The following is a 23,936-nucleotide window of genomic DNA, read 5'->3' on the forward strand; positions in this document are numbered from 1 at the left end:
GGAAGGATGAGGGGAAGGATCGCCAGAACCCAGCAGGTCGAGGCTGCGGTGGCCGGAAGCGGCCACTGCACTCCAGTCTGGGCAACAGAGTGAGACTCCAACTCAAAAAATAAATAAATAAATAAATAAAAAATAAAAAAAATAAAAAACAGACCTAGAAAAACCAGAGTGCGGACACCTTTCCCATTTTAATTGTGGCTGCTGTGATTAAAGCTTGCTACAAACCTTCCTTCAGCTCCTCAATTGTTTTAGGGCTATCCAAACCCAGTGTGAACCTGCCTGGAATAGAGCTTCTCCAGAACACTCTTATACTTTATTTTTACTGTCCCCTTTCTATGTTTAGACACACAACTGCCTACAATAACAGCAATACAGGTCTGTAGCCTAAGAGCAATATACCACTTAGCCTAGGTGTATAGTAGGCTAAGTTTGTGGAAGTACATTCAATGATGTTCACACAACAAAAAACCTAATTATGCATTTCTTAGAATGCATTCCTATTGTTGAGCACCACAACTTTACTTTCAGTGATCTTATACAGTCTGAACTTAAATGACCAGCCTGAGCCGTTCTTTTGAACTTGCATTTCCAACTGCTTACTCACCATCTCTACCCAGTTACAGGTATCTCAAATGTAGTATGGCTAAAAGGGAACTTTTCATCTTTCTCATTACTGGCAATGCTTTCTCCCCCCACTACAGCTTAGGGTAAAAAGCACTTGGTTCCTTTCATTTTCTCACACCCTGCATTCAACAACAGTCAGCAATTCCTGTTGGCTCTCCCTTTAAAATACACATATAACCTGACCACTTCTCCTATCAACTTCATCACCTCCACTAGCAACCACCCCAGAAAAGCCACTTTATTGCAGTAAGGTTCTTAGTGATCTCCCTTGTTACTCCCCGGTCCTCAACCACCTAGTCTACTCTGAACACATCAGTCGGAGTGATTGTGTCAAAATGTTAAGTCATATTATGTCATCTCTTTCCTTAAAGTCCTCCATGGCTTCTCATCACATTCAGACTAAATAAAACTAAAAGCCCTTGCCGGGAGCAGTGGCTCAGCCCGTAATCCCAGCATTTTTGGAAGCCGAGGTGAAAGGATTACCTGATCCCAGGGATTTGAGACCGGCCTGGGCAACTTGGTGAGACCTCACAAAAACTAGCCAGGTGTGGTGGCATGCGTCTGTAGTTCCAGCTACTTGGAAGGCTGAGGTGGAAGGATTGCCTAAGCCCAGCAGGACGGGGTTGCAGTGGCTGTGAGTGTGCCACTCCACTCCAGTCTGGGTGACAAAAGTAGATTCCAACTCAAAAAACAAAAACTAAAAGCCCTTATAATGAACTACAAAGTTTGTGCTAGCAACCTTCCATTACTTCTCTGATCTCAACTTCTTACTACTGTGCCCATTCACTCTGTGCCAGCCCCTAACGTTTCCTTGCAGGCCCCATCACAGAAACTCCCACTTCAGTCTCTGCCCTTGCTTTGTTCAATGCCAGCAATACTCTCCTTGACTATTTGGATGGCTTGCTTCTTCATTTGCTGGAAAAATCACCCTCTTTAGCTTGACTGTCTCATCTAAAATGGTAAACCCTACTCCAATGCTCCCAGACAACTTCCTTAATTTACTTTTCCCTAGAACACTTAGTAGTATATAATGGTACATGTGTTTTAGTTATTTTGGTAATGTATCTCTTTCCACTAAAATGTAGTTCTTGAGGGCAAAGACTTTGTTCTGTTTTTTGTTCCCTCCCACTTAGAATGTTGCTTGGCATATAGCAGGTATTCGAAAAGCAATTGTTGACTAAGTAAATCTGCTTCAATTGCTATTTTACCTTGAACAACTATTAGTCCTCCTTAATTACTTCCATGATAGTGACCAAAGGTGGTTCTTTATGTCCATTACAACTTTCTATATTCATTAACATTTTGCCATCAACTTCTTCCCTCACTGATTTATTGCTTACTAATTTAAATTATTGTGGACTCACTTAATGTTATTTAATTCAATGCATTGTAATCCATTGTTATGATGATTTATTTTGATCCTCAAATGTGTTCTTGATCTTCCCAGTGAGAACCCTTTTATGCTGGGTTCCGATCCTTCTGACATGTCCACATAATGCTTTAAGCATTTCAGTAGTTTCTGGTATAACATAATGCTCTTGGCACATCTTTTACTTTTCTTCTGCTTCCAGAAACCAAGATCTGGAAGGACAGTGGACTCGCTGCTATTGGGATATAGCACACTAACATATATACACATACAGATGCATACATACACACCTGCCATTATTTCTAGATCTATCTGCATACAAATATAAAATAAAACTGAATTAATACTTATCTCTCCAATTCCAATTCAATACACCTTTCTTGCTTCTTTCTAAATTTTTAAATAGTCTTCCTAAATTCTTTCTTTTCTCTGGAAGCGGGACTGCCATCACCCTCAATATATTTTCTTACTTACTCAATCCATTTATTTACTCAATGTAACCAAAATACAAACTATACTGGCTGTCTCTTCTTACCACCTCTGCATTCTTCTCTCACCACTTTACATCTCTGGCTGTTGGCCTCATACCTCTGTGTGGTCCCCCAAACTGCTCTGTCAACCTATGTCCTCAGTCACTATGCTGATGCCTCCATGTCAGGAAGAAGGTGAGAAGAGAAGATACCTGATGGCTTTTGTTAACCCTCCCCCAATACACAGAGTTTATATATTTTTCCCTCCCTCAGACACACTACACTGACTAAGCACTTTGACTATCTTATGACTTTTTATATGGAATTTAAACAAGCTTTCTTGCCCCAAAATGATTAAACCAGAAACATGATTACTTCCTTAAAAGAAAATTAGTTTTAGCCGGGCTTGGTGGCTCAGGCTGTAATCCCACGCTTTGGGAGGCTGAGGTGAATGGATTGCCTGAGCCCGCGGGTTCGAGACCCACCTGGGCAACTTGGCGAGATCTCATCTCTACAATAAATCAAAAAATCAGCTGGGCATGGTAGCGCATGCCTGTAATTTCAGTTACTTGAAAGGCTGAGGCGGAAGGATCGCCAGAGCCCAGCAGGCCAAGGCTGCAGTGGCCGCTGCTAGCCACTGCACTCGTCTGGGCGACAGAGTGAGACTCAAACTCAAAAAAAAAAAAAAAATTAGTTTTAATTAAATGGTACTATGAGGCAAATAACTTGTATATAAATACTTCTATTTTTTTTCCCCTTGAGTATACAACTTTTTTGGTTTTCTGATGAGAAGTAGGTTTTATTTATAACTCAGGTAAGCCAGTACTCATTTTATAATTATGTTGCAGCAAAGTCTAATATAAACCTTGGCTAAACTCAGCTCCTTATGTTAAGCAACAAGTTTTTCTGCTGCACTTTACTGCCATTCAATATAAGAATATAAGAGCTTTCTTGCTATCACATTACCGTATTACCTATTTATGTTAAAAAGCATTATACTTGCCAAAACTCCTGACATGTTTCAGATAATTCTGAAGCCATAAAGCCTGGTTAGTACAGAAAATGGTTCAGTAAATGTATTTATTAATCCCTTCAGCTTTTATATGAACTTAAAATGAACTCAGGGTTCACACCAAAAATTAGCTACCGTTCATAAAACAGACAAAAAGGTTTTAATATGAAAGGTTCAAAATAGCTTTTGAGATGGCATTGCTATGTGCTGTGTCCTTTCCACTGAAGTGAAAATAAACTTTAAAAAGAAATTTAGTATTTCTGAATTTATGATCCTACAAAATGACATGGAGTTTTGACTTTATATCATTTACAGCTTCTATGGTAGATATCATCTACTACCGCTTCCTTCACCATCAATCTTTCACTGAGATCCTATAGGACAAGTACCGAGTAAGACAAAGCTCTTCTCCTCATAAGGAATATAAGAAAAGCTGCCAGAGGAAAGGGAGAAACACCTAAACTGAACCTGGCAGTCTCCATAGAGACAAGTGATTACTCAGGGAAAAAAAAAGGCATTCTAAGAAAGAGTACTCTTGCCTGCCTAGGTAGGAGAGTACGATGTGTTCTGAGCCCTGAGGGTTAGAAGTGAGAAACTGGCAGCGAGGCCAGAAAGAATGAGATGTCCAGGAAGCAAAGAGAAGGCCCTTAAGATTAATTAGAGGAGATGATGAAGGAAAGGGACAAGAGCCTGAAGAATACCTTTTACTGTTTATACCTTAATAGTTTCGTAATTACTGGTAAAAATATCTACTGCTATTTAAAAAAATTAGCTGTTTTCCTGATATCTCCTGTTAATATATTTTTCTTGCCCTCTTTTCTAAATAATACAAAGATAAATGAAATGTTTAACAGATGACAGAGGAATTCTAAGGAAATACTGTGAAGCTAAACTATTTCAAACTATATTATTTAAGACTAGACTTCTGAAAGAATTCTGCTTTTCCACTGGGTTTGGCCTTTTATTGACTAGAAATCCTATTGCAAAAAGATGAATTAACTAATTAAGAAGACCTAAAACCATAAAACAAACAAAAAATGGGAAAAACTTCTTGGCAATAATTTTTTGGATCTCTCACCCAAAAGTTGAGGCAACAAAAAACAAAAATAAACAAGTGTAACTACATCAGACAAATGTTTCTGCACAGAAAAGGACCAATCAACAAAATAAAAAAGCAGCCTACAGACTGGGAGAAAACATTTGCAAACTATATATCTGAAAAAGGTTGATGACCAAAATAAATAGGTTGAAATATCCCTTACTGGAAATGCTTGGTAGCATAAGTATTTCAGATTTAAAATTTGTTATGAATTTTAGAACATTTGTATATACAAAATTATATATAGGGATAGGATCCAAATCTGAACACAAAATTTATGTATGTTTCATATACATCTAATACACATAGCATCAAAATAATTTCATAAATTTTAAAAATAATTTTGTGCATGAAACAAAGTTAGTGTTACATATTTATGTGTGGGATTTTCTACTTGTATCATGCTGGCACTCAAACACTCTTGAATTTTGGAGCATTTCAGGTTTCGGACTGGGGAAGCTCAACCTGTATAGGAAACTCATACAACTCAGCCAGGTGTGGTGGATCACACCCCAAATCCCAGCATACTGGAAGGCCAAAGAGGGAGGATTGCTTGAGTCCAGGAGGTTGAGACAGTCTGGGCAACATAGCAAGACCCCATTTCTTTAATAACATAGAAAAAAAGAAAAGAAGAAACTCACACAACTCAAAAACCAAATAGCCTAATTTAAAGATGGATGAAGGATCTGAACAGATTATTGTTCCAAAGATGACATAAAAATGTCCAGTAGCTATATAAAAAGGTGCTCAAAATCACTAATCGATAGGGAAATACAAAGCAAACCACAATTAGGTATCGTCTCATACCTATTAGGATACCTATTATAAAAAAAGAGATAAAATGTTGGCAAGAACGTGGAGAAAAGGGAACCCCTATACATTGTAGATAGAACTGTCATTTGGTGCATCCAGTATGGAAAACAGTATGAAGATTCTTCAAAATATTAAAAATATCACATGACCCAGCAATACCTCTGCTGGATATATTCCCAAAGGAAGTGAAACAGCACTATAAAAAAAAAATCTCCCAAAGGAAGTGAAACAGCACTAGTAAAAAAAACCTATATCATTACAGCATTATTCACAATAGCCAAAATAAGAAAACAACCTAAGTGTCCATTGGCGCATAAATAAATTATGACATACATGCATATATACAATGGAATATTATGCAGCCTTTTTTATTCCCCGGAGTCAGAATCTCACTCTGTTGCCCAGGCTGGAGTGCAGAGGAGTGATCAAGGCTACTGGAGCCACGATCTGCTGGGCTCAGGCAATCCTTCCAACTCAGCCTTCCAAAAAGCTGGAACCACAGGTGTGCACCACCATGCCCGGCTAATTTTTTGATTGATTGTAGAGACAAGGTCTCACCAAGTTGCCCAGGCTGGTCTCAAACCCCTGGGTTCAGGCAATCCTCTTGCCTCTGCCTCCCAAAGTGCTGGGATTATAGGTATGAGTCACCAAGCCTGGCTGAGCTGTATGAGTTTCTTTTTTTTCTTTTAAATTCTGCCATCTGTGACTACATGGATGAACCTCCAGGACATTATGCTAAGTTAAATAAGCTAGACACAGAAAAAAAAAATACTGTATGATTTCACTTATTTGTAGAAACTGTTTAAAAAAGTCAAATACATAGAAACAAAGTAGAACAGCAGTTACTAGGGGCTGGGATAGGGAGGAAACGTAGAGTTGTAGGTTAAAAGGTACAAATTTGTAGGTTGGTAGAATAAATAAGCCTAGATACTTAATGTACAGAATGGGAACTAGTTAGTAATATTGTAATATATACTGAAATTAAGCTCAAAGAACAGATTTTAGGTGCTCCTAACATACATACAGTACAAGAGTATTACATAAGGCGATAGAGATTAATTTGCTTGACTGTAGTAATCATTTCACTATGCATATGTATATCAAAACATTGTGTTGTGTACACTTTTAATACATAAAAAATATTTTTTTAAAAAAAGCAAGCAAAACTTGAAATTTCAGGCCTGTAAGGCATTTCTTTTTCATTTTTTAAGCATATAAAACCCAACATTTCAAGCATAACACAGGTAAACAAGGATATATTTGTAAAGGAGAACAACTCTGGAGTTATGCAAAATTATGATTTTCAAAGTTTCTGAAGTTGGAAAATCCTTCTAAATGTTTAAAAATAATCACAAACCTCAGCTCTACATGCACTACAGGCAAGCTACTTCTTTATCTACAGCTGCTACTAGCAATGCGTCAATGCTCATTTGGATTTAATAGGACTTTAAATTTTAGAAAAATAAATTTAATCAACCAGAAATATGGTCATATGATTCACTGTGCCTATTTTCTCCTATATGTAATACAGAGGATTATCTCCTTCCCTCCTATTTCAAGAGATCATTGTGTAAATTAATTAATCCCATCTTTTATTTTCTCCATAATATCACCACAAGCAAAATCATAAAATAAAAAGAAACAATTTCTTTTTGAGTTGCCATCTTACTCTGTTGCTCACTGCAACATCAACCTTCTGGGCTCCGACAATCCTTCCACCTCAGCCTCCCAAGTTCTGGAGACTACAGACACACGCTACCACATCCAGTTAAATTAAAAAAAATTTTTTTTGTAGAGATGAGTTCTCATATGTTGCCTAGGCTAATCTCGAACTTCTAGGTGCAAGTAATCCTTCTGTCTTGGCCTCCCAAAGTGCTGGGATTACAGGTGTGAGCCACCATGCCTGGTCAAAAGAAACACATTTTTAAATCGGTAAGAACATCAACTGAATGATTATCTGATTTGTGAATTATCTGTTTAACACGCGCACACACACACACACTCATGATGCGTAAAGTTGAAAAATACAATTCTCAATTTTCTCTCTATCCCTTTTCTGTTTAACTTGCAGAGAAATACAAGTAACAGAGAACACAGAAGATATGTACTACAAAGAAGATGTTTTCCATCAAGACTAATGAAAAAAAGAAACTTAGATTGAAAGACTGTATCACTGATAATTACGAAATTGTTAAGCATGAAATACAATTCATACCACTTCTATTCAACATAATACTGGAGGTCCTATCCAGAACAATCAGGCAGGCAAAAGAACTAACAGGTATCCAAATCAGCAAGAGGTTAAATTACCTTTGTTCAATGATGGCAGGCCTGAATACCTAGAAAACTCTGAAGAGTCTTAAACATGATTACTTCAGTAAAGTTTCAGGATACTAGATCAATGAACAGAAATAAGTATTATTTTCAATAATGCTCAAGCTGAAAAAAGATCAAGTTTAATTCCTTTACAACAGCAATCCGTGAAAGAAATCACAGATGACACAAACAGAAGAACATCCCATGCTCATGAATCCAAAGAATCAATATTGTTACAATGAATATAATGCTCAAAGCAATCTACAGATTCAAGGCAATCTATATTAAAACACCGACATCATTCTTCACAGAACTAGTTCATATGTAACTAGCTCATATGGAAGCCAAAAAGAGCCTAAATAGCCAAAGTGATCCTAAGTAAAAAAACAAATGTGCAGGTATCACGTTGCCTGACTTCAAATTATACTACAAGGCTACAGTAACTAAAACAGCATGGTACCTGTACAATAGATCAATTAAGTAGAATCAAGAACCCAGATATAAGCCTACAATTAACTGATCTTTGACAAAGCTGACAAATTCAAACAATGGAGTAAGAAGATCCTATTCAATAAAATACTGGGAAAATTGGCTAGCCATTATGCAGAAAATGAAACTGGATTTCTACCTCTCTATATACAAAACTTAACTCAAGGTGATTGAAGACTTAAACGTAAGACCTGAAACTATAAAAATTATAGAAGGAAACCTAACAAACACTCTTCTGAACTTCAGTCTAGGTAAATAATTTATTATAAAGACCTCAAATACAAATGCGACAAAACAGAAAAACAGGACTTAATTAAGCTAAAAAGCTGCACAGCAAAAGAAATAATCAACAGAGTGAACAGAAAACCTAAAAAATGTGAGAAAATATTTGCAAATTATTCCTGAAAAAGGACAAATATCCAGAATCTACAATGAACTCAATTCAACATGAAAAAAATAACCCAATTAAAAAGTAGACAAAGGACATGAACAGATATTTCTCAAAAGAAGCCATAAAAGGATATGAAAAAAAGTTCAATATCACTAATCTTCAAAGAAATGCAAATTAAAACACCAGTCGAATAGCTATCATTAAAAAGTCAAAGAGCAATCCATGTTGGCATGGACAGAGAGAAAAGGAAACACTCATACACTATTGGTGGGTCTGTAAACTAGTTCAACTTCTATGGAAAGCAGTATGGAGATTTCTCAAAGAACTAAAAATAAAACTACCATTCAGCCCAACTATCCCACTACTGATTATCTACCCAAAGGAAAATAAATAGTTAAATTTAAAAGATACTTGCATTATTATGCTCATTGCCGTACTATGCACAAAAGCAAAGTCATTGAACCAGCCTAAGGGTTCATCAACAGTAAACTGGATGAAAAAATGTGGCATACACATACACCATGGATTACTTGCAGCCATAAAAAAGAAAGTGTGCCCTTTGCAGCAACATGGATAGAGCTGAAGGCCATATCAAAAGTGAACTAACTCAGAACAGACAACTAAACACTACATATTCTCACTTATACATGGGAGCTCAACAGTGCGTACTCATGAACATAAAGATGGAGGAGACCAAAAATGGGGGTGGGGGGGAGGCTAAGGAGGGGCTTAAAAACTACCCACTGGGTACAATGTTCACTATTTGGGGAACAGGAACATCAAAAGCACAAGCACAATCTCCATCGGTATACAATATGTCTATGCAACAAACATGCACTTTTACCCTGAACCTAAGATTTAAAAAAAGTTTTAAAAGAATTAAATAAATTAATAATTAAGAATAGTTTTAGAAATAGCTAAAAATCAGTACTCTAATAAGTCACTCAGAAACTGGAGCTATTTTTAAAAGATTATCCAGAAGTACATTTCCTTATTTAAAAATTGTATAGACAATTCCTGGACTTGATTCCAGAAAATGGAGTAGGTGACAGAAAACTGATTTGGATGTCATAATGTAAGCATAGCTCATTTGCTTGAGCTTTGCTCTTCTGTATTTCATAGATATTGTGATTTTTTACAAATTGATGATTTGTAGCAATCCTGTGTTGAGCACATCCATCAGCATCTTTTTCCAAATGCATATGTTCACTTTGTATCTGTCACATATTGCTATTAATTCTTGCAATATTTCAAACTTTGTCATGATTATTATATCTGTTCTGGTAGTCTGTGACCAGTGATCTTTAATTTTAATATTGCATTTGTTTTGGAGAGTCATGAACCATGTTCATATAAGGCAGCAAACTAACTGATAAATGTCGTATTCTGATTGCTCCACTGATTGGCCATTCTTCTTTCTCTTATTCTCTCCCTTTCCTCAAGTGTTCTCCTCCGAGACACAATAATATTGAAGTCAGGCCAATTAATAACCCTACATTGGCCTCTAAGTGTTCAAGTGAAGAGTAAAAAGTCTCTCACTTTAATACAAATGTTAGAAATGTGTAAACTTAGTGAGGAAGGCATGTTGAAAGTTGAGTTAGGCCAAAAGCTAGGCCTTTTGCACCAACAGTTAGCTAACCTGCGAATGCAAAGGAAAAGTTCTTGAAGGAAATTAAAAGTGCTACTCCAGTAAGCACATGAATGATAAGAAAGCAAAACAGTCTAATTACTGGTATAAAGAAGGTTTAGTGATCTAGACAGATGATCAAACCAGTCACAACACTTCTATGGCCAAAATCTAATTCGGAGCAAGGCCTTAAATTTCGTGAATTCTACAAAGACTGAGAGTAGGAGGAAGCTGCACAAACTAACTCTGAAGTTAGCAGAGGCAGCTTCATAAAACCGAAGGAAAGAAGCTGTCTCCATAACACAAAAAGGTGAAGCTGCAAGTGCTGATGTAGAAGCTACAGCAGCTAAGATATCTAGCTAAAATCACTGATGAAGGTGGCTACACTAAACAACACATTTTCAATTTAGACAAAACAGCTTCTACTTCAAGAAGTTAAAGAGAAGGCAATGCCTGCCTTCAAAGGAGAGGCTGACTCTACTGTTTGGGGCAAATGCAGCTGGTGACTTGAAGTCAATGCTCATTCACGATTCCAAATATCCTAGAGCCCTTAAGAATTATGCTAAATACACAGTACATTCCCTACATACAGACTTTCAAGTCGTGCTTCCAATCATTTAAGTTAGCTCACACATCTGGTGTACATTGTCACATGCATGCATCCTCTACAACTTGTGCTTTTGTGTACTTTACTGTATAGAGTGGAAGGGTACAGTATCTTTAGTTCAAGCTCAGGATGTCTGAAAGAAAGGGTAAAAGCATCCGTGATGTAGTTGGTACTGCTAAGAAGCACCAAGTGATAACAATGGAAATAAAAGTGAAGCTGAGAAAGTGAAACTAGGCAAAAAAACCCGACACTGCTCATTCTTATAACATAAATCTTTCAACCACTGGCACGATTCTAAAGAACAGAGACGAGATCATGGAACATGTGAAATCTGCCGTGTCAATGATGTTAACAATAATATCAAAGAAGCGTGGAAAAGTGATGGAGGAGATGGAGAAACTTCTCAGTATGTGGATGCAGGATCAGCATCAGCATTGAGTGTCACTCAGCTTAACAGTTTCAAGAGAAAACTAAAAGCCTTCAAAAAGACTTAAAGAAACACATCAAAGAATCAGAAAGCACATGTTTTAATGCCAGCCATGGGTGGTTTCATCAGTTCAAGGCCAGAGCCAACCTTCACAACATAAAAGTGGCAAGGCAGCGAGTACAGATACAGTAGCTGCCAGACTTTCCTGAAACACTTAAGAGAAATTATTGATGAAGGTGCAAATTTACCCAAGCAGATTTTTTAATGTGGGTAAGACAGAACTGTACTGGAAGAGGATGCCAGATCAAAGTTACATGAGTAAGGAGGAGAAGTTAATGCCAGACTATAAAGCAGCAAAAAGGACAGGCTAATTCTGTTGTTTGGTGACAACATTTCTGGTGATACTGAGAGGAGGTAGTCAAAAGCTGGCTAGGCAGATAGACAGGGAGGGTCTCAAGGAGAAGTAACACCTGTGGGAATGCCTCTGCACCATCACTGTGATATAACTATTGAAAATGTGTGGTCAGTGTGGTTACAAACATCCTCTTCGTTCAAAGGGACTTTTTTTGCCATTTGGACACAATAGCTAAACTAAGTGTCCTAACTTGACTTAAGCTTATTATAATATCATTAGCATGATGTTAGCCTTGAGGTTTTACCACTCTCCCAAGTAGACTTTTCTGTGGTACTTATGAGTAATAATCAAAATGCAATAACTTTGGACAAGGGCACACATGCATAGTAGAGACTGGGACCAGGAAACTGCTAGGAGGTTGAGAGGCAGGTAAGATGCAAATGAAAACACCCCTAGAAGAGAGAGAGAAAAACCCAGAGCACACTCCTCATTGCTGGTAACCTATTTCAGGCCCCCTCTTTTCTTGAGAGCTTTCTGTTGCTTAATAAACTCCTCTTTCACTCACCCTCCGGCATCCACGTTCCTTAAATGTCTTGGTCGTGAGACAAGAACTCAAGGATCTAAGCTAACAGTGCAGTTTAAAATTCCTGCAACAATATGAAGCTGAAGCCTCTCTTGGTTTATCATTCAGAGAATCGCAGAGTCCTTAAAAACATAGCCAAGGGGGCTCTCTTCCTGTTGTGTGAAAGAGTAACCCCAAAGCCTGGGTTACATACGCCATTTTCCAGGACTGGTTTTTCCACCATTTTATCCCAAAGGTAGAAAAATATTGCTTGGAGAAGGACATCACAGTCAACATTCTTTTGCTACTCGACAATGCTCCTAGCCACTCACCCATTCATGGACGACTTTCATCCCAATGTCAAAGTAGTGCATCTGCCACCGAATACTACATTGCTAATCCAACCTATGGACCAAGGAGTTATAGAGGCTTTCAAGAAATATCATTTACATCATATTTTTTGTCAGGCAGTAAAGGTGAGTGATAAATCAGAAACAACCTTGCAACATAGTTCCTTGGAGGAACTATAACATCTACAAGGCCAGAAAAAACATTGCGTTTAGGCAACCTCTCCAGGTCCCCCTCCCACTGTGGGACCTCTCAATAAATCCTGCTTTAAAAAACAAAACAAACAAACAAAAAACATTGGCTCTGCTTGGTGTGAGGTTATGGCTGTTTTCATGAATGGAGCTTGGAAGAATCTTTTCCCACAATTTGTTCATGATTTTTGTGGATTTGAGAAGATGAATGAGGAGTTCAAAGAGTCTTTAGCAACTTAGTGACCATCAGTGAGTAGCTGAGATAGATCTGCAAGAGGACAACTGCACAGAACTTCTTGCTGTGCAACATGAGGAGCTTGCTAATAAAGACCTGATGGAATTGAGAGGCCCAGAGAAAGGACAAAGAGAGACAAGAGGAAGACGGCCAGGCGCAGAGGCTCACACCTGTAATCCAAACATTTTGGGAGACAGAGGTGAGAGGATTGCCTGAGCTCACAGGTTTGAGACCAGCCTGGGCAATGTGGTGAGAACTCATCTCTATAATAAATCAAAAAATTAGCTGGGCATGGTGGTGCGCGCCTGTAGTTCCAGCTACTTGGAAGGCTGAAGCGGAAGGATCACCTGAACCTAGCAGGTTGAGGCTGCAGTGGCCGTGAGCATGCCACTGCACTCCAGCCTGGGCGACAGAGTAAGACTCTGACTCAAAAAAAAAAAAAAAAGAAGAGGAAGAAGTAGTAATTGAAGAACCAAAGAGAGTCATGATGCAGGAAACGTCAAGGGGATTTTCTTTATTTGAGGAGGGCCTGTTAGTTTTTGAGGCACAGGACCCTAATGTAGAACAGTACACGATGGTTGCAGCAGCCATTCCATTCAGAATGTAATATGTATCATCTATGACAAAAAAGGAGCACTACTCAGACATCACTCAATCGTTTTTTCCAAGAGGGTAGATAGAATTGAATCCAGCAAGGAACCAGGATCTGTGCCATCAACATCAGGCATGAGTGAAATTGCAGCTTGCCTTCCATCTCCTATTGCTGCAATCCTTCAGTTCTACCATCTCCCACCTCCTCTTCCTCCTCCAGTCAGTAACTCTTCTTGTCTGTTCACTTAATGCCAGCACCTGTATGACAGCTGTTGTACTATACTATATTACTGTTGTACTATACTGTATTACTGTTGTACCATATTGTACTATGCTCTAAGATTTAAAATGTTTTTGTGTTTGCTTTTTATCGTGTGGAAAGTATTATAAACCTATTATAGTACAGTACTATATAACCAACTGTGTTGGTTGGGTACCTAGGCCACTTTGTTGGACTTATGAACAAATTAGATTTACAAACGCTCTTGGAACAGGATTCCTTTGTATGTAATGGACTTACTATATTCTGATTGGTGCTCTATAAATGAAAGCAAAGCCTGGATACAGCACAGATATTTGCAGTATGATTTGCTGAATATCTTAAGCACACTTTTGAGACCTACTGCTAGGAAAAAAACAAGTCTTTTCAAAACGTTAGCACGCACTGACAATTTAAATGGTTACCCAAGAGGTCCAATGGAGACGTAAAAGAAAATCAATGTTGTTTTCATGCCTGATAACACAACATCTACTTTGCAGCCCATGGATCAAGAACAATTTTAGTTTTCAAGTCTTACTATTAAGAAACATATTTTTTTAAGTCTACAATTGCCATTAATGGTGATTCCTTTGATGGACATGGGCAAAGTAAACTGAAAATCCTCTGGAAACCATTCACCCTTCTAAACGCCATTAAGAACATTTATCATTTATAGGAAGAAGTCAAAATACAAATATTAACAGCAGTTTGCTTTTTGAGTTTTTTTTTTGAGTTGGAGTCTCACTCTGTCACCTAGACTGGAGTGCAGTAGCCGCTCCCGGCCACCGCAGCCTCGACCTGCTGGGCTCCAGCGATCCTTCTGCCTCAGCCTTCCAAGTAGCTGGAACTACAGGTGTGCACTACCACACCCGGCTAATTTTTGATTTATTGCAGAGATGAAGTCTCACCACGTTGCCCAGGCAGGTCTCGAACCTGCATGCTCAGACAATCCACTCACCTTGGCCTCCCAAAGTGCTGGGATTACAGGCTGAGCCACCGAGCCCAGCCAGGAGTTTGTTCCAAACCACATGAATGACTTCTAGGGATTCAAGACTTAAATGGAACAAAGAATTGCAGATATGGTAGAAATAGTAAAAGAAACAGAAGTAGAACATGAAGATATTGACCAAATTGCTGCAAACTTATGATCAAACTTGAATGGATGAGATGTTGCTTCTTATAGTTGAGAAAACAAAGTAGTTTCCTGAGATAGACCTAATAAAGATGCTTTCATTATTGTTGAGATGACAACAAACAATTTAGAATATTTCATAACTTAGGCTGGGCGCTGTGACGCAAACTTGTAATCCCAGCACTTTGGGAGGCCAAGGTGGGAGGATCACTTGAGCCCAGGTATTCAAGACCAGCACAAGCAACATAGCTTAATGTTTAATAGAAAAGTTCCCATTTCTATTAAAAAACAAATAGGGAGCCGGGCTCGGTGGCTCAGGCTGTAATCCCGCGTCTTTGGGAGGCTGAGGTGAGTGAAATGCCAGAGCCCGTGGGTTCGAGACCCACCTGGGCAACTTGGCGAGACCTCATCTCTACAATAAATCAAAAATTAGCCAGGTGTGGTAGCGTGCATCTGTAGTTCAAGCTACCTGGAAGGCTGAGGCAGAAGGATCGCCGGAGCCCGGCAGGTCAAGGCTGCGGTGGCCGGGAATGGCCACTGCACTCCAGTCTGGGCGACAGAGTGAGACTCCGACTCAAAAAACAACAAACAACAACAACAACAAAAACAAATAGGGAAAAAAATAGAAAAAACAGATAATTCCATAAGCTTAGTTGATTCAGTAGGTGCTTTGAGAGGAATGACTCTGCTGTAGATGAAGTGCTACTGAAATATCACTGCATTCTACAGAAAAATATTTCATAAAAGAATGAGTAAATTGATTAACAGCAAACTTCATTATTATCTCATTTTAAGAAATGGCCATAGCCGCTCCAACCTTTAGCAACCACCATCCTGTCAGTCAGTAGCCGTCAGCATCGAGGCAAGATCCTCCACCAGCAAAAAGATGATAACTCTTGAAGGCTCAGATGATTATTAGCATTTTTAGCAATTAAGCATTTTAAAATTTAGCTATGTACTTTAAAAAATATACATAATGCTGTTGCACACTTACACTACAATATAGTGTAAATAAACCTTTTATAAGTACTGGGAAACAAAAAAGAGGCTCAGTTTACTACAGTGGTCTGGAACCTAACTTGCAACATCTTCAAGGTATGCCTGTACTTCAGAGTATAAATATCTGTTGAATCTTTGATAAAAACTAAAGTAAAGCAGACATTTTGAAGAATGTGGCTAAAATCTTTTAGATCCTTGCTGCTCAAAGCATGACCCACAGACCAACACCATCAGCATCACTAGGAACCTTTTTAGAAATATACAATCTGGCCCTACCCTAGACCTCCTGACAGAAATCCTTAGGTGATTTGGATACAGTGGCCATACTTTCAGTAGCAAGGTTCTAAAATAATGTCAAAATAGTTCACCAAATCTCAAGTCACATTTCTGTAAGCAAATTTGTTTGAAATCAGAACCATACATTACAGTGTAGTTCTGACAAGAGGAAAACAAACTCTGAGGTTATGTCTTGAGGTCACAGAATGAACCCTGGCTATATAATTCTTACTGCACAATGTTAGGCATGTTACTTTGACCCTGTGCCTTAGTTTTCATCATTTGTACAATAGGGATGAATAGTTGTATCTATGTCATAATGATGTAAAAGTTTCAATATTACAAGAGAATACTTAGAATTAGTACCTAGTACTACAGGTAGACCAAAAAATGCTTACTATCATCATTACCGATGACAGGGAATATCTAGAAAAAAACCAAAATGGGAAATGATAATGGTAGATTAAAAGTGAAGTTACACCCAAATTATTACAGGTAAAAAAATTTTTAAAAATCAAAATATTTTGATCAACAAGAATTAGAATTAGGTACAAAGCATTTAAGAACAAGCAGAATGAATTCCAATGATGGCATTGTTTCCCTGAGTATTTTACAGTATGTTAAACAATATACTTTATCTTACCAGTCGCTTGCTATAAAGTAATGCTGTACTGCTGCCACTGGAAACTGCCCATTTAGAAAAATGCATGACATGTTCCAACTGTTTAGAAAGTCCAGCCACTTCCTGTTGCTGCTGCATAAGTTTCATGCGATGGTCCTTTGCTAGGCTCTGAGAACAAGAAAATAATTTCGAAATTGGTATCTATATATAACATACATCTTTTCTGAAAACGTTCATTTTCAGAAAATCAAAGCAGAATAACTACAATCTCTAAGTATGCAACTGTCAAAAACAAAAAATACTCCTACCATTTCCACTTTAGTACAAAGAGTTATTCTCTCGATATCAAGAAAACTATATATCCCAAACATAGTCCCTCATTTCAGGCCCTGGATCTGATTTGACATATTTTGGGATGTAGGTCTCTGTTCATGCATACTACAAGATGCAAAAAAATGCAATAGTTATAGTATAGCAAAAGTCCAATAAATTCAATATTAATAAATAAAACAGATGTACCATTCAGCAATCTAGTAAAGTTAACCGATCACATAATTTACTCAATCACATGCCCTTTTTAGGGAGTTTGGTTGCATTTGCAACTAGTTGCACCCAAAGTCCTGCTGTGCTGTAGATAACACTTATTCTTTGTATGTGGTAATTATTTTTAAAGGCAACGTTATCTATGTCTATTGAGAATTACTATGGGAACTAACAGAAACATAGAACAACTACGTCAATGTACTCTAAGAAAAGTTACATAAAAGAAGAATATAGAATTTCTCTACGAAAAGTGTAAACTTCCCTTAGAGGACACATGATAATCAGCAGAGAGCATAGAACTTGGGTTATGTTAAAGGTCCTAATCCAAAAAACTCATCCCAGACCTGGCAAGGAAGGATGAAAATACGACTTTCTATTGGCTCCAAAAAATTATAAAAGCTTAAAAGTAAACTTGGGTCAGACCCAGTAGCTCACACCTGTAATCATAGCATGTTGGGAGGCTAAGGCAGAAGGATCACTTGAGCCCAGAAGCTCAACATCAGCCTGGGCAACATAGCAAGATCTCGTCTCTAAAAAACTAAAAAACAAATTAGCCAGTCGTGGTGACACTCGCCTGTAAGTCCCAGCTACTCAGGAGGCTGAGGTGAAAGGATCATTTGAGTTTGGAAGGTCAAGACTGTGGTAAGGCCCGATTATGCCACTGCACTTTAGCCTGGGTAACAGAGTGAGGAACAGACCCAAAAATAAATAAAAGTAAAGCTGCTATACATTGACATGAACTTATAGTCTCAATAAAAAGTGAACCTAGATCCTGGCCCTAGTCAGCACCAGATTTGGAAGATACACATGACCTAAATTGAATTAAGGGAAAAAATGCAGGCGCTTATGTAAAGAACTGTTGACAATCAATGATTTTGCCATGTCTAATTAAGTTCAGAGAGTAGATAATTTACCTAGTAGGCTGTCTTTACCCTCTGCAAAGACTAAGTGTTTCTTTGGAAACATTTTAGTGGGAATAGAAATTCCACTGACTTTTGGGAAATTTGCAAATTGAGAATCAGAAGTCCCAGTTAGTTGGTTTTCTGTGCTAATAACTACTTCGGCTCATTTCTTATGAGTCTAAGCACATAAAATTGTTACATTTATTTCTGTTATACAGAGACTCTGAACCAGGAGAAAGGGTATGAGGATTAAAGGCATATTTAAAAGGTGTTAGGCCAGGCGCAGTGGCTCACGCCTATAATCCCAGAACTTTGGGAAGCTGAGGTGAGAGGATTGCCTGAGCACACAGGTTCAAGACCAGCCTAGGCAACTTGGCAAGACCTCATCTCTACAATAAATCAAAAAATTAGCCGAACATGGTGGCATATGCCTGTAGTTCCAGCTACTTGGAAAGGTGAGGTGGAAGGATCACTTGAGCCCAACAGGTTGAGGCTGCGGTGGCCTGAGTGTGCCACTGCCTTCCAGCCTGGGGGACAGAGTGGGACTCCAACTCAAAAACAAATGAATAAATCAATAAATTAATAAAATAAATAACAGGTGACGTGAAAATTTTAAGTCAAAGATGATAAAAAATATACTGATGATATATTTGATATACTGATCAGGTTTATTCTAATAGATCCACGTGCCTGGTCACCATTTGAAAGTTCTTCATGTTATTCCGACGTACACTCAAGTTTGAAAACATAGCCACAACAATGTATGCACTACCAACCACTGGAAAAGCAAACCAAAGTGACAAGTGATTTTAAGCAGAGCTCTGAAAACTTTAAAATTTAGTTTAAATGTTTCTATTAAAAAAAAAAAAATCAAACCAAGCCGGGTAGTAAGGGCTCACACCTGTAATCCCAACACTGGGAGGTGAAGGTGAGAGGATTGCCAGAGCCCAGGAGTTTGAGACCAGTCTGGGCAAGTTGGCAAAATCTCATCTCTCTAATAAATCAAAAAATTAGTTGGGCGTGGTGGTGTTTGCCTGTAGTTTCATCTACATGGAAGATTGCCTGAGAGTGGCCATGAGCATGCAACTGCACTCTAGCCTGGATGACAGAGTTTTACAGAGAGAGAGAGAGAGAGAGAGAGAGAGACAGAGAGAGAGAGAAAGAAAGAAATCACAGAACCTTGAGAAAAAATACTTATAAAATGGAGTCTGATTCCTCTTGCTCAGAATACTTACTCACTAAATAACTATGTTTCCAAAAGCACAGAGAATTATTTTAGTCTTTGTTTCCCATATGGGAATGACCTGGGAAACAACTTTCTGACAGCTTGCCTTATAATGTGGTCAACAATGAAAGAAAGATGATGAACTAAATTGTTCCTAAGAGTCTATTTTTCCTCAAATCTTCAAACATTAGGATTCTTTTATTCTCTTCTCATTTCCTTCTTTAAAACTATTGAGTTCTTTCTGTACCAATATACTAAAAGAATACCTAAAGGTCATGCGATTGATACTATACGTTTATGTACCATGCAGATATTATAACCTCATAGAATGTGAGGTCAACCACCAAGTTTGAATTTTGAACGTGTGTTTAATTTTTTAAAATTTAAATTTATTTAGTAATTACAGCGTTGTAGGGTGCAAGTGAGGATTTGATATATAAGTAGATTGCATACAGATGAAGTTTGGGCTTCTAGCTGGCCTCATCCCCCCCGGTAGCGAACCAGGTACCCACTGTGTTGTCACATGGTCTCCCACCCTCCCTCCCCAGCAGTGCCCAGCAACTGTCAATCCCTCCCAAGTGCTAACATGTGACTAGCGTTCAGGGTTCACTTATGAGTAAGAATATGCAGTATTCAGTTGTTTCTGTGATAGTTTACTTAGTATAAGAGCCTCCAACTGCATCCCATTTGCTGCAAAGGCCATGATTTCTCTTCTTTACGGCTGCATAATACTACATCATGTATATGTACCCCATTTTCTTTATCCAGTCCACTTTTAGTGGGCAACAGGGTTGGTTCCATGTTTCTGCTATTGTGAATCAGGTGGCAATAAACATGGGTGTGCAGGTGTCTTTTTGGTAGAGTAATTTTGAATCTAACCTTCATGTGTTAGCATCAGTGCTGTTCTCACAGTTTAGACTATAAAATGCCGAAGGCAGCAGTCATTTTCTTTCTTTTTTTTTTTAAGAGACAGGTTATCTCTGTCACTCAGGCTGGAGTACAGTGGTACGATCATAGCTCACTACAGCCTTGCAACTGCTGGGCTCAAAAAATCCTCCTGTTGGGGCAACCCCTTCGGGTCCCCTCCCACTGCAGGAACTTCTCTGTCCTCTCAATAAATCCTACTTTCTTAAAAAAAAAAAAAAAAAAAAAAATCCCTCTGCCTTAGCCTCCCAACAGCTGGGACTACTGGTGCACCCCACCATGCGGGCTGCTATGTTGCCCAGGCTGGTCTCCAACTCTTGGCCCTCAAGTGATCCTTCTGCCTCAGCCTCCCAAAACACTGGGTTTACAAGTGTGAGCCACCACATCCGGCCAAGAACCACATTCTTTTACCTAACTTCTTCCAAGGTTAAATGTATACATTTGAGAAGTAAATATAACTAACAGTGTATAATTTTAGAAAATTCTGCTCAACTGCACCCCTTTGGTGATGCAAAGTTTTCACTTCAGTGAATCTCTAAAATGACTCAAGGCACTATGATTTGTGCTATGAAGCAAATAATAAGGAGCAAGATAGTGTTAGTATATATTTTAAGACCATTAACTACTACAAAGCAGAACCTGGGAAAGGAAAACTGGGGATAAAAAAAAATTATTGAACCATAAATAGAAACAATGATATGAAAAACACTATGATTTCAAATTTACAACTACTTAAGAAAATACTATGATGAATTTGGACAACAGACTGTCCCCACGGGCAATAACTTACCTCTAGCTGATGCAGCAGAGCTTTTCCTTTCTTATTTATTTCTACCATCAATGTAAATATAGCAACTTTAATATCCTGTTCCACCTGCTTTTGATTTTGGTTTACTTCAATTATTCTGAAAATTAAATGAAAGGGGGAGAAAACATCTAAGACTTAAGGCTTTTTTTAAAAAAAGAAAATTTAAGATGGATTGTCAGTCCTTAGAAGTTATGCTATTCCAAGAGTCCTTTAGTTTAACTTGACTGTCCTGAAGATAAAACAGCAGAAATATAATTCTTCTGAAAGATACAGTCAGTACAACGCTATACTCAAAATATGTAAAAATTTAAGAGAATGAGCACATTTTTAGAAAATATAGTTTGGAAAGATTATGATGATACCCAGGAGAATCAATATTCTACCTAAAAGGATGGAGGAGAAGGGGTGGACTAAAAAGAGAATTTATAAATAAATTAAAGAAACTATGATTCTGAACAAGTTCTATTGTATTCACTGCAACTAAAAATTAGAAAAGTGTACATGTGATATTCTTATCTTAGTCATCTGAACTGCTTACAGTAAACATTATACCTGAATAGAAGACAACAGTAGTTTTTATTTTTGATAACAGATTTACCTCAAAATTAGCAGTCAAATAACTATGTTTCATCAACCACATGCTTTTCTTCCTTTATTAGAGAAAACGAAAACACTATTTCATGGAGATAAAATGGGTAGAAAGGAAAACATATAGTACCACGTCAGAATATCTTATAGAAGTAGAAAAGAATAAAAGCATCTACCAAACTTCATGAGATTAAATAAATAGCTTAATTTCTCCTCTATGCTTCTCCCATAGTTACCCTCCAAATCTCAAGACCAAAATGGCAAAGATTTTACTCTCTTTGTTTGAAATTATTCAAGATAGTTGTTTGACGTGAATATTGCTACAGAATCAAGGAAACCAGATAGGCCTGGAAAGCAACCAATCTCAAAAAACTCAGTTAAATAGTTTCATGAAGGAAGAATATAGTGAATAAGTGAAAAGTAGTGCCAGTTTGCAAGCAAATTAATAGCAAATTAGTGAGTCTAGTGAATTTTTAATTATTTTATAATTAGGCAAGCTATAAAGATATATAAACAATTAGCACCTAACAATGATTCTTTAATTTTTACAACTGAGAAATCAAAATCCTTCCATACAACAATGCCATTATTTAATGTTTTAAGAAAAAGTAAAAAAAAAAAAAAACAACTAGAGAACTAACACTATATGATTTAAGGACTTAAAAGCTACAGTGAATGTAATCATAAAAGTGAAGTACTGGCAAAAACAAAAACACAATGGAGTCCAGAAATAATCCCACACATATGCGGTCAACTGATTTTCTGTAAAGATGCCAAAGCAATTTCACAGAGATACAGAACAGCATTTTCAACAAAGTGTGTTGGAAGTGGACATTCATATATAAAAAAATGTGAGCCTTCATCCACACTCACACTATATACACAGTGGAAAGGTTAAGAAAAAGGTAAAAAAAAAATTTGATTAAGGGCGAATCTTTAACTTAAAATTAATTATTTTACAATTGCTATCTTTTACCACTAGATGGTAGAAATACAGACAATTGCCTCTCTTCATTCATTCAATAAATATTCATTATAAATTTTCAATTATTCAGAAGCAAACATTCTTAAACCCACCAATTATTCTATTTGGCATACTACATTATTCTTATTAGAAATGGTAAAAGAAATAGTATTGGGTTAATTATAATTGTGTGGAAGAGAAAGGCAAAAAGAAATGGAAGCTGATAAGAAAGAATTAAAAAAACTACAAGGCACATTATAATGAACAGATATACTAATAATGCTGAGGAAGCAAGAAAGGGTTAAATTATGTTTAAAAATCTCTCTTATGAAAATCAGGTAACAGAGAATTAATTACCTGGAAAAAATTCCCAAATACTCCACCCTTAACTATGTTCCAAAATGGTAGAATAACAGATTATGATTGGTTAAGCAAGATGAACTTGAAAGGCTGACACAAACTTTTTAAAGAACAACATTCAAATCCCCTGCAAATCCTCTTTTGCTCAGACTCTTTCTAATAAACATTTCTCGGCTTAGTTAGGCAGTCACATGTTACTATCATATGTAAAACAACAAATGAAAGGGGTAAATTTAATGTTAGCATGTGACCCAAATGAGATTTTAAAAAGGAGTTAGACAAATCCCCTTCTTTGTGAAGGTTGGTGGTTTGCTCCCCAATCACTGAATTCTAAGAATTGAACCTTTGGACAACTGATTATTTCCTTCTTTGGGGGAGAAAAGACCTGCCAAGTAATAACTGTTTAAGCATTGTGTCAGACAAGGAATAAAAGGTGTATGAAACAGTTTAATGTTCCCTGTCCCTTGTGTCTTAAAATGTCTACATCTTTTTTTTTTTTTTTTTGAGTTGGTGTCTCACTTCGTCATCCGGTGGAGTGCAGTGGCACGCTCATTGCCATCCCAGCATCGACCTGTTGGGCTCTGGCGATCCTTCCGCCTCGGCCTTCCAAGTAGCTGTAACTACAGGAGCACGCTACCACAACTGGCTAATTTATTTATTGTAGAGATGAGGTCTTGCCAAGTTGCCTGGGCTGGTCTCGAACTCGCAGGCTCAGGCAATCTACTCGCCTCAGCCTCCCAAAGTGCTGGGATTACAGGCTGATTCACTAGCCTGGCCTACATCTTTGGAGTTTAAAAATCACAGCCTA

General features: G+C 37.7%; 1 protein-coding gene across 1 annotated transcript in view; it reads right to left on the reverse strand.

The window, feature by feature from the left end:
• The window catches only part of TRIM24 (tripartite motif containing 24), a 78,302-nt gene that overhangs the window by 31,907 nt on the left and 22,459 nt on the right, over nucleotides 1-23,936 (reverse strand). Inside the window, exons 6-7 of the mRNA XM_021711747.1 lie at nucleotides 21,199-21,313; nucleotides 16,836-16,982 (exon numbers count right to left, since the gene is read on the reverse strand). Of these exons, the coding sequence (XP_021567422.1) occupies nucleotides 16,836-16,982; nucleotides 21,199-21,313 (262 nt within the window). The remainder of the gene's footprint in view (nucleotides 1-16,835; nucleotides 16,983-21,198; nucleotides 21,314-23,936) is intronic.

The sequence above is a fragment of the Carlito syrichta genome, unplaced genomic scaffold, assembly GCF_000164805.1.
Source record: "Carlito syrichta isolate Samal-C Ts95f unplaced genomic scaffold, Tarsius_syrichta-2.0.1 Scaffold302555, whole genome shotgun sequence".
Lineage (NCBI taxonomy): Eukaryota > Metazoa > Chordata > Mammalia > Primates > Tarsiidae > Carlito > Carlito syrichta.